Consider the following 12560-nt stretch of genomic DNA (forward strand, 5'->3'; position numbering starts at 1 on the left):
CTACTGGCACTATGGCTGACTAAAGGGACTCTCTCTGACTGTATTCAAAACTAACACGAAATCTATGGAACACTATTACTAGTACTCGACAATTAAGGCTTCCTAAAAGCAAAAACACCACGAAGAAGACGTGACAAGTAAGAAAAATACAGTTAATACTTAAATTAAAGTAGCTCTCTGCACAGCAGACGTGAAGCAGACGGCGGATAGGGCGACACTGACACTACTGGCACTATGGCTGACTAAAGGGACACTCTCTGACTGTATTCAAAACAAACACAAAATCTATGGAACACTATTAAAGCTTCCTAAAAGCAAAAACACACCTAAGAAGAAGTGACAAGTAAGAAAAATACAGTTAATACTTAAATTGAGGTAGCTCGCTGCACAGCAGACGTGAAGCAGATGGCGGTTAGGGCGACACTGACCAGCACTGCTTCAGCATAGTATTCTAGAAGTAATTATGTAATATTATTGATACTACAAAGGTAAAGTAAGTAGTACATTTTCGTAATTTTTTATTATTATTATTATTATTATTATTATTATTATTATTATTATTGAAACTTTCTGTTAAGCTTCATTTTGCACTCTTATTCCCAGGGACGAATTATGTTCCCACACAGTAATAATGATTATTATTTACTTTCAAGACGTGTTTCATAAAATACAACAGCAATGTATATCAGAATATATGACTTTCTTTATATGTACTTCGTAAATACTGGAGAAATAAAGGAGACCACTCACCGAAAAGCAAAAGATTGGAGCATTGACAGGGACGCACAAAAAAAAAGACAACTTGCTAGCTTTTGTAATAAATTCTTCTGGAAGCTAGAGTACAAATACACACACACATACCACGGTAATGAGAAAGGCTTTGTTCCAAAAGTAAAAAGTTTTCTTTCTTTTCTTGTCTGTCCCTGTTGATAACTCAACACTTCTGCTTTTCAGTGAGTGGTCTCTTTTATTCCTAAAGTATTTACATTCTACCAGAACTTTCCTACTGTATTTATTTGCCCTTCCATTTCTTTGTCTTGTAAGGTACTTCCGCACCGAAGGATATTCCTAAACCAGCCTTTAATTCTCATATTGATAGCAGCTCAGAATCAATAGTAAAGAAGACTATTGCCAAAGAAAACACTCGGCAAGGAAAGAATGTTGCACCAGCTGTTACAAATTCTAGTGCAGAAATGGATACAGATAGTACACAGAGCTCACAAGATGTAATGGTTGTGGAACCAGTAGCAGGGCCATCAGGATTGACGGAACGCCATGCTGAAGGTGTAGACACAGAACTGCATCTGTTGTTGAAGCAAATACCATCTATTCCTAGGATTAGTGCTCCAGAGAAATTACCACTAGATTTATCAGATTTCATATCAGATCAACATGGATTTCTCCGCTTATGCCTCGAAGCTGCATCACAAATTAGCTTACAGGTATGTAAACAACCACAGAATCCCATTAGTTAGTGGTTCATGCTGCTGACACCCAAACCTGCAGCTGTCAGACACTGAGATTGGTACCAAATGTTCTTTGTAGATAAAATATCAATGAAAACACTGATTTAGCTCATGCTGTGTGCTGTCGTCCAGTATAAATATGTAAACGGTGATTAAAAATAACACCGGAACTATGGAGCACATGAATGATTTGTCTGTGAATGACAGCTGTAGATATCTTGTGGGTGAGTTGGTAGAGCATAAGATTGTCTTTCCAAAGGTCCCGTGTTCAAAGTCCTGTGATGACAATTTGTTTTAACTGTTTACACGTGAAACTGCTATATGGGAGAACATTTTCCTGACATATAAAAGGACTTTTCAAACTTTGTAGCAATGTTCTTTTGACAGTCTGCTTTCGCTTCATTAGTTGAAAGTGGCAAACATTTGTATAGATAGGTGTGGTGTTCTGTCAGACGTGCAACAGAACAGACACCACTCAAGATGAAGCAGCTAGTGCATTTGTAGTTTCACAGAATAAACATAAACAATCAAAACAGTAGAATAAAGAAAACATGCAGAAGTATTAATAGAGCCATATAACATGTAATACAGTAAAAATTTTGTTGTCGTTGGGGTATGAAAGCAGGACCCATGGTACAACAATCTAACTCTCTACCAACTTCCCCATGGAAGCTCTATGATTTGGTTACTCACAGTTATGCTTTTCCTATGCTCTGTAGTTCTGGTGTTACTGTTAATTAACATTTACGCCCGTTCTGCTGGACGACAGCACATAGTACAAACTAAATCAGAGTTTTGGTTGATACTCTGTCGATATGCAATGTTTGGTGCCTATCTGAGTGTCTGACATCTGGAGGTTTGGGTGTAAGTGCTACAGTGTGGTAATCTTTTATTTTTAATGGAAAAATTATACTCCAATTTATTTCTAATGGTATATTCATAGCTTAACTTGCATATTTCATGGTCCACCAATTGATTTTGACATTAATTTGCTATCTAGGATACCTGCAGGCTCACACAGTAGTTGTTACTTTAGAAAATCCAAAACCATTTTGCCCATCATAGATCTTTTAATTCATTGTAACAAGCTGAACATTTATGTCAACATTTATTTTAATTTATTCAATGCCAGTGAACTAATAAAAGTTTTAAAAATGTTCTGTTGTAAAATACATAACTTATGAATGCTCTTGTAAGTAGTTACATACTGGCCTGTATCAACAACATGCTTTGTCATATGTAAAACCAGTTCATTTATGTGACAACAGTAGTTTGTACCCACAAAGAAGTAAAGTATCTTTAAGAACCAGAACGACTATGATCACACATTGCACTGCTCATCATATGACTAATATAGTTATGATGTGGTTGCTAACCATTTTATGAAGAATAATCACCTTGAGATTGGAGCTCTTTTTTCCATGTTTGCTTTAACAATACATATGTTTTTGGATAGGGTCTGCCTTTAACACAATTTTGTTTTATAACCTAAACATGTTTCACTGCAGTTGCAGCATCTTCAGTGGGCTTTTATTTTATGGCTTTTTACCACATAGTGTGGTTTTCCTGATGTATTATGTTTCTACAGTGACTGTTTTGTTTCACAGTTTGTCATCTGCAAACATTTACATGTTTTCTTTTTCCTCATCTTCATCGCTGTAGAACAATATATATTGAACTGTCACTGTTTCACTATTTGTTTTTACAGCTGGTAAACAGTTTTGTTTTTTGTTGTTGTTTTTTTGTTCTTGCAGCTGTTTGTTTTTACAGCTGGTAAACAGTGAAACAGTGGCAGTGACAGCTCAATATATAATGTTTCACAATGATGAAGGTGAGGAAAAAGAAAATGTGTAAGGGGTTGCAGATGACAAACTGTGAAACAAAACAGTCACTGTAAAAACATAATACATCAGGAAAACCGAACCATGTGATAAAAATCCATAAAATAAAACTGCACTGAAGATCCTGCAACTGCAGTGAAACATGTTTGGGTTAAAAAACAAAACTGTGTTTTGCTAAAGGTGGTCCCTATCCAAAAACATATGTATTTTATGAACAATTTTTGCACCACAATGCATACTTCCACTTGCACCAATATGCACACAGTTGTAACAAAATAAGAGGAGAGGTACATTTAAAGTTAATTTTTTATTTCATGATATTTTGCAAATAGTTTTCTTGTATACCCAGCGCTTGATTTTTTTTTAAAGGAAAAAAAGAAGAGGTTCCAGTACTGTGACTTTCCATGGTGGGGTGTCTCTTTATATAAATATGGATATAATAGAGGCAAAACATTCCACGTGGGAAAAATATATCTAAAAACAAAGATGATTTGACTTACCAAACGAAAGCACTGGCAGGTCGATAGACACACAAACATACACACAAAATTCAAGCTTTCGCAACAAACGGTTGCTTCATCAGGAAAGAGGGAAGGAGAGGGAAAGACGAAAGGATGTGGGTTTTAAGGGAGAGGGTAAGGAGTCATTCCAATCCCGGGAGCGGAAAGACTTACCTTGGGGGAAAAAAGGACAGGTATACACTCACACACACACACGCACACGCACACGCACACATATCCATCCGCACATACACAGACACAAGCAGACATTTGTAAAGGCAAAGAGTTTGGGCAGAGATGTCAGTCAAGGCGGAAGTACATAGGCAAAGATGTTGTTGAAAGACAGGTGAGGTATGAGCGGCGGCAACTTGAAATTAGCGGAGGTTGAGGCCTGGCAGATAACGAGATGAGAGAATATACTGAAGGGCAAGTTCCCATCTCCGGAGTTCCGACAGGTTGGTGTTAGTGGGAAGTATCCACATAACCTGGCTTTTAAATATGTCTGCTTGTGTCTGTATATGTATGGATGGATAGGTGTGTGCGTGTGTGCGCGCGCGCGCGCGCGTGTGCGAGTATGTACCTATCCTTTTTTCCCCCTAAGGTAAGTCTTTCCGCTCCTGGGATTGGAATGACTCCTTACCCTCTCCCTTAAAACCCACATCCTTTCATCTTTCCTTCTCCTTCCCTCTTTCCTGACAAAACAACCGCCGGTTGCGAAAGCTCGAAATTTTGTGTGGTTTTTTTTATTGTGCCTATCTACTGGTGCTTTCCCGCTTGGTAAGTCTTGGATTCTTTGTTTTTAATTATTTTATCACTTTTTAGGTTAGAGATCACAGTACAGCCTACCAGCGTGTACTGCCACATCAAGCACTGTGTATACTAGCAAAGAGAATTACCTGACATCTGTCCACAACTATATGTTGTATTTGTATTTTGTTATTTTTTTACTTAAGTATAAACCTTGTATTGTTGTAATATTTATATTATCTTTCTGTAAGTACCTCCAGCTGTCATGATGTATCAGTCAACAGTTTGTGGGCATAATTGAATGTAGCACCATCAGTTAGCATGAGAATAATTTTTCCAAGAGTACAGTATGAAATAATGTTGTGTGTGGCTGTAGATGCCCATCATTTTATTGTGTGGGACAAGTTGAAACTGTGGGGTGGTCCAAGATTCGAGTCCACATCTCTGTCTTCTGCAGGCAGTGTGTCACCAGTTACAACATCCAACCATGCCTTGCAGACCTACTAAAAGCTTTAACTTGTAGCGGGCTCCTGCCCTCTCCATTTTGAGCTATGCAGAGTCTCTGCTGCAGTGCTGGGAGCCCAGCAGAGACTAATGCCTCTGAGAGAGAGGATGGAGCTCGGATTCAGGCTTATTTAGAACCTGAAAGTTGTTTCTGAGAATGAATTCTTTTAGTCTATACTATGGGAAAGTCATTATTGAGCTCTGGAGGAACTAGTATCAATCTGAAACCATGTTTTGGTCTGTGTTCAAATGGCAGAATTTGTTGTGCATGACACACAAAAGGCAGTTGAACAGGTTTGAATTCCAGTCTGGGGATGCTTCAAAACTGTGCACATTCAACTGTGAAGTGAAAGGCTATTACTAGAAACACCCTCATTTCTCTCCAATATCCTTCCTTCTAGGAGTACAGGTTCGGCAAGCTATGCAGGAATAAAAAATGGATTATAGAAGTGAGCTACTGTCATAGCAGAAGTTGTGATATTAGTCTCTAATGACTGCGCTCTCAAAGAGATGTTAAACTCTGATCTTCCTTTTGAAACTGTAAGAGTAGGTTTTGGGTTGTTAGTTGTGCTGGATAGCTTGGTCAGTAAGAGGAAGGCAATGCAAAGTTCCACATTCAAGGCACAATACACTGCACAGTTTCAATCTGTCAGAAAGTTTCAAGATTATAGTATTTCACCAGTGTCCAGTTTTCCTCTTTTTATTGAGGCTTTCTGAGAATATGTTCCAGTTTAATTTTTGGTTGACATTCTTAGTGAAGAAACAAGACTGCGGGATTCTGGCCCATCAGGTGTCACTGACTCTCACTCTTTACCTTCCTTTGTATAGGTTTTTTTTTTTCTTACCAGTTTTCCCTTATTCATTTTCATCTGTTTCCATTTTAGTTTCTATTGAAAGTTACTTCTCTCATTTCAGTTTTTTCGCCATTACTACAGAGGTCTTGAAACTGTACAAAACTTGATAGGGCCTTTAGAAAGATTTCTGATCCCACCATTTTTGTTTTCCTGGTATTCTTTGAATTCCAATATTTTTGAGGCAGCATAAGCTACGTATTTGAATGCTAAATTTTTATGTAGATTTTGCATATGAAGAAATTTCATTTCAGTGTAGAATCATTGTGATTACTTAAGATGAACAGTTCCTTTGTATCTGCTATTCATTATTCCAGATTTTTTTGGCTGTCACAAAACCATCTCTTAAATTTATAAATGAAGAGAAGTGATCTGTACAATAAATACTAAATGTACTTTTTAGAACCAGTGTAATTTTTCTTTTGTTGCTGATTGTGACAACTGTTTTGTTTTTAGTTCTTGTCATAATGTGCCACTTTCATTTCTTCCTTCTTCTAAATATATTTTTTACCTGTGATTTTGTAGATCTGAACAGTGTGGTAGATAGATGGTACCTTTTGAGAATTGTAGCCAAATTGATGATTCCTTATTGTATATGACATGTGTCAGCTAAAACCAACCATGTCTGTGAAAGACTGAGAAAGAAAATTAAAAACCAGGGCATTTATCTGCTCTGTACTCACCCAGTCATCTGAAAATTGTTAGACTCCTACAGAAACACAGCATCCATTATTATTCACTTACATCAGCATTAGTGCATGTAATGTGGGACTGACCAACATAAGTCAAGAAGAGATGTGATGAACATAAAGAACGCTCCCCTGAGTGCTGACAGAATGTGATAGATCAACATCAGTATTTGCTTGCAAATTCCAAGTTTCTAGGACAGTATAGTTCAAGAGTACATTGAAATAATGCTGTCAGTAAACCTTATAATAAAGGGTGGAGACTTTATTTTAAGCAAGGCTTGGATCTCTATTATTTGTGTCATATTCAACGCCTTTTAGGAGGTGATAAAGGTACACGATTAGAATTTTATTGTTGTAATTGCAAATTGTCAAGAAATCTCATTAATACTCTTTACTGATGAAGCCACACTCACTCTTGACTGTGTCACTAGCACTATGAGCTCATGTAGGTGCTCCAACAACAACAAAAAACCATATACCTTTTTGGAGGAACATGCTCAAGAACACTTCTCTATAAATGTGTGTTGTACTAGAGGCAATCAGTTTACTGGGCCTGTTGTGAACGCCAGATTGTCTTACAGTTCTCCATTACCTAGAATTTCTTGAAAAGAAACTTCCAGCATTATTGGAAGAGGTTCATTTGGCTACAAGAATGGGTACTGTCTTCCAGCATGATGATGCCCTGCACATTCTAATCATCAGATGATACGTCATCTAAACTTAACATTTCCCAGAGGATGCATTGACAGAAATCGTCACATTTATTGACAGCCAGAGTAAGCAGACCTTACCGTTTTAGATTTTTGTATGTGAGGTGGTTGTAAGGTGGAATCTACAAAGAAAAGATAGACACAACAGACTAATTGATAGTTGTGATTACGTGTACTGCTGACCTCATAGAAGAACACCAAGATAACCTCAGACAAGATACATGTGGTATTATCAAGAGAATTTGAAAGTACATGGAAATTTATGAAAATCAGCATTGAATTCAGTCATTTGCTGTTGTGTAAAGTGTCACTCTAGCTTGTATTGGTTTATGTATGTATGTAATGTAGATGATACATTGAAAGAACACTTAATGATAGACTTAAGTAATGAAAGTTTAGGTTACTAAAACTGTGTAATTGTAATTTACTATGGCTACTACCTCTACACTGATTAAATTTAATCTCGTAACTATGTGAAATTGTTCTCTGTAATTATTCAAAGTCCAAACCAATGTAGCAAGGCCTAATAATTTTGTATTATACCGTCAACATTTCGCAGAATAGCCACATAATTTGTTACGTCTTTCCCAAAACTGTGTGATATAATGCACTGAAATAAAATTGTGACCTGCCAATAATAGTAAAACTGCAATTATGTAAATTTGTTGATCTCATAGTGCAGAAGCAGCAGCCAATGATCTCCGGTCGCCAGTGGATTAACTGTTCATAAATAGGAACTTATACAGAATCCTTGAATACTGATTCAATGCTATTCAGTTCACATTTGGTTATATGATGGGTAGCCATAAAGCAAATTAAGCTTACCCATAACAGGTATTTTAGAACCTGTGACTGTTAATTGAATGTAAATAGATAAAACTGCAACAAGTCAGTTTTTTGAATAGTTACTTATTATTGCATGAACTGGTTGTTAAACCTTTACAGGTTCATCTGAAGATGAATCTGAAAAGGTTGAAAAACTGCTTCATGGAATAATAAATAACTATTCAAAAAAGTGTCTTTTTGCAGTTTTATGTATTTACAGTAAAGCATATTTCTCTTAATTGCAGGAAAACTGTTCTTGAATTTCCTTGCCATTGCTTGTAAATTCACCAGGAAACTTTACAGACCAAATGGCTGAAATTCCTTAACATATTCACACTAGAATGTCTTGTAACAGAGTCCCTGTTGATCGCTAATTGTTTACATGAGCAATCTGCCTGCCGTGGAGCAACTGTGTGTCATGGAGTAAACACATTTCTCCTGCAGGCAAAATGTGGTAACGTGCGGTATTTTAAAAAATTTCACCTTAACAATTGAAATGTCACTGAACTGCCAGCTGAACGGCTCTGCTTTAATATCGCAGCTGGCAGAGGCTCTTGTTGAGATATTATATGCTTAACGCTCCCTGTTTGGGTTAAAGTCTTACAGCTGTATCTCTGTATCTCTGTAACCAGTAAAAGGTGGATGCATGTTGTATGGAATGTTTTATTCAGAGTGGTGTATACTATCACCTCTTAAAATATTTACTGTTCCTCCTAAAACGTACATACCTGTGTGTGTGTGTGTGTGTGTGTGTGTGTGTGCGTGTGCGTGTGTGTGTGTGTGTGTGTGTGTGTGTGTGTGCGTGTGCATGGACTCTACTGACCTGCTGCAGGTAAGTACTGACTAGTCTGTCTGCTCTTTATGTAATTATTATACCTTATGATGAAAAATTTCTTTTTATAAATATCCATTTGGTCATAAGGATCTCTCCTTACCTCGTTGCATTCATTATTAACTGATTAACTGGAAGTACACCATTTCTCCATTTTTATTGTGATAGTTTCATTATAGTTGATTATAACTTTCTTTTCCGTTATCCCTTCTTTAATCAGAAACTGTCATTGAAAACGTCTGGCCTTTATTCCAGTAATTTTTATCTAAATTTTCTGTGGACTGAGTTACTATTTGTGCTCTCAATGAATCTTAAACGTAAATCTTTCTTCTTAACTATAGAATCAAGATTTTAATGAAATATGTGTTTACCTGTGAGGAATTCCAGCCTTCTCATTTATTGTCCTGTCTTATAGTTAATGAAGGTTATATTTTCTGTTTCATTTTACTAAACATGTGTTTTCTGTTTACAGAGGAGAACTCATAGCTATGTTGGCGTTCTCACCTGCATGATCAGGATGCTGCGAGCAGTTGCCCTTAAAAGTTCCTTCACAAAGAGAGGGTTGGTTGCAAATTATCTTACGTTGATGTTAAATGTGATTATGTAGTTTTTATATGAACTTCTTATCGGTTTTACCATGAATGTTACATACTTACTGATACATCACATATGTTGCTTCTGCACAGAAATGCTGATTCAGAACTTCTCATTATTACTGTTAACAAATAAATAATTCTGTACATATCAAGAAGCAAATAATTATCATCAATAATTGAAAAGTGCTTCTCTTGCATTTCTTGTAATGACAGATAACAAATCTTTCCTGATTGCAAAAGTGTAAAGCTGACTGACCCATTTCATTCATCTACCAACGAAATTATGATAATCCTAGGAGAAAAATGTACATGTGAATTCACGAAGAAAAGGTGCTGTAAAACTTTTCTCCAGGAACAAATTGTTCTTAATCAATACATGCTTTTCGCACGAGGAGAGGAGTACACAAATTTTTTGTTGTTATCATGCAATATTAAATATTCCAAGCTCATGGTGATGTAGGCCTCCAGTGATACATGCATGATGAGCATGTCTGAACTAATCACAAACATTAGCTGATGTACCTTTCCATTTGCAAAGGCCACATTTTGTAAAATGTTCCTTTGTGTCCAGTTTCTGTGCATCTCAAACATAACATATGTCTGCTTGTGTCTGTATATGTGCGGATGGATATGTGTTTGTGTGCGAGTGTATACCTGTCCCTTTTTCCCCCTAAGGTAAGTCTTTCCGCTCCCAGGATCGGAACGACTCCTTACCCTCTCCCTTAAAACCCACATCCTTTCATCTTTCCCTCTCCTTCCCTCTTTCCTGATGAAGCAACCATGGGTTGCAAAAGCTTGAATTTTCAGTGTGTGTTTGTGTTTGTTAGTGTCTCTATCAACATACCAACGCTTTCGTTTGGTAAGTTACATCATCTTTGTTTTTAGATATATTTTTTCCCACGTGGAATGTTTCCCTCTATTATATTCATAACATATAGACTTCATCACAAACAATGTGACTTGTCATTTGTATCGTGCCTTTCAGTTGCATAAGTAGTCGGGCTGTGATTACCACATTGAATTTTGACAAATAATGCGTGGACTGCAGATGGTGTAAATGTTATTAACAGATCGAGTGTGTCCACATTCTTTTTGAGGTCAATAACTGCCTTGTCAGTAAACTAAGCAATTGAGGCAGGGTTAAACTACCAGTTGTTGTTGTGGTCTTCAGTCCTGGGACTGGTTTGATGCAGCTCTCCATGCTACTCTGTCCTGTGCAAGTTTCTTCAGTACTTACTGCAACCTACATCCTTCTGAATCTGCTTAGTGTATTCATCTCTTGGTCCCCCTCTACGATTTTTACCCTCCTCGCTGCCCTCCAATGCTAAATTTGTGATCCCTTGATGCCTCAGAACATGTCCTACCAACCAGCCCCTTCTTCTTGTCAAGTTGTGCCACAAACTCCTCTTCTCCCCAATTCTATTCAATACCTCCTCATTACCCATCTAATCTTCAGCATTCTTCTGTTAGCACCACAATCCGAAAGCTTCTATTCTCCTCTTGTCCAAACTATTTATCGTTCATGTTTCACTTCCATACGTGACTACACTCCATACAATACTTTCAGAAATGACTTCCTGACACTTAAATCTATACTCGATGTTAACAAATTTCTCTTCTTCAGAAACGCTTTCCTTGCCATTGCCAGTCTACATTTTATATCCACTCTACTTCGACTGTCATCAGTTACTACCAGAGTACATGACATTACTGCCCATAAATTGCACTATGTTGTATCTGTAGTAGGAGGGTGCTAATTCTGGCTGAGGCAGAGTTAGACAGGTTGAAAGCTAAACATTAGTCATATGAAAATAATAACCAGTGGAATGATAGATGTATAAAGAAAGAAAGAGTTGGGAAGACCCCCAAGGGATAGGTTCAGTTCTTTATTCCAAAAGTATTTTCTTGTTCCACTAACAACAACCGCTTTCCTTGCAGTACGTGAGAGTTGTCCCTTAAGCTTACCTTTTGAGTGCAGGTGAATGTAATGGATGTGTGTCTAGTGACAGGTGTCATGTTTGTGATGTATGATGATCAAAGAAGGTAAAGGACAAAACCCAGCAGGTCCCACATAACCTATTCTTCTCAAATAGCACATAGGGGTTCACCTAGCTTAATATCGCCATCCTACAAATTATTCATCATCGATACAGTTGCACGCCCTCACACCAAGAGACACTACAGAGAGGTTTTTTAATTTAATCCAGGACGTTGATGCCCAATCTAGTGATCAGGAGTCTTATTATACCCCTTCTCCTCCCCTTGCTAGCCAAATAGTGACAATGAAAATTTCTTCTACCACCATGATTCAAACTTACCACTCAAATTCGAGTGCCACTGGAGGTATCCATCAGCTATCTAGCCTACATTGATTGGGTTATAGACATATAATTTGCATGATACTGATTAATCATGCAGTTTCTTTTGAGCCCTCAACATAACTTTGCACAATTGAAACCATTTTGCTGTCCTTTGTGTCAATATTGCAGCTGTCTGCTACACTGAAGTTGTCATTTTTCTAGAGGATTCTCTTGATCTAGAATTATTAGTGTCTTAGACTATAGTGAGAATCCAAATACATGCAAGCTTGTAACATTCTGTATATTTTGTTTAATTCCATTGTATTGCACAAGAATGCTGTTCCAATTGGCGTTTTGGAGCATTGGAGAGTGAAAGGGAGACACATGGTTTAAAATACCATCAGCTATCACCTTTTACATCAAACATATTGTGATTATTTGCAAAGGAAATCCTACCTATAGAAATTGTAGATTCATTATATCATGTTGTTGTTAATATTAAGTTTCATTAGCGGTCCAGATATTTTACAATAATGGTTTCCATTTTGACAGCAGTGAGAATATTTTAACTTGGCCATTAGCTCATGTTTTAACTTATGTGAATAGCAAGGCATTGTCTTTGTATTGAGAGAAGGGAGAGGTAAAACCCAGTGCTGGATGTGAAGACTGCTCCTCTCGAGTAACACAGAGGGGATCACC

The 12560-nt window shown here is 37.2% G+C and overlaps 1 protein-coding gene across 1 annotated transcript in view; it reads left to right on the forward strand.

Moving 5' to 3' along the window:
- Nucleotides 1–12560, forward strand: part of LOC126272543 (uncharacterized) — a 145776-nt gene that overhangs the window by 93594 nt on the left and 39622 nt on the right. The window contains exons 12-13 of the mRNA XM_049975461.1: nucleotides 1045–1442; nucleotides 9438–9526. Of these exons, the coding sequence (XP_049831418.1) occupies nucleotides 1045–1442; nucleotides 9438–9526 (487 nt within the window). The remainder of the gene's footprint in view (nucleotides 1–1044; nucleotides 1443–9437; nucleotides 9527–12560) is intronic.

Source organism: Schistocerca gregaria, chromosome 5 (genome assembly GCF_023897955.1).
Source record: "Schistocerca gregaria isolate iqSchGreg1 chromosome 5, iqSchGreg1.2, whole genome shotgun sequence".
Taxonomy (NCBI): Eukaryota; Metazoa; Arthropoda; class Insecta; order Orthoptera; family Acrididae; genus Schistocerca; species Schistocerca gregaria.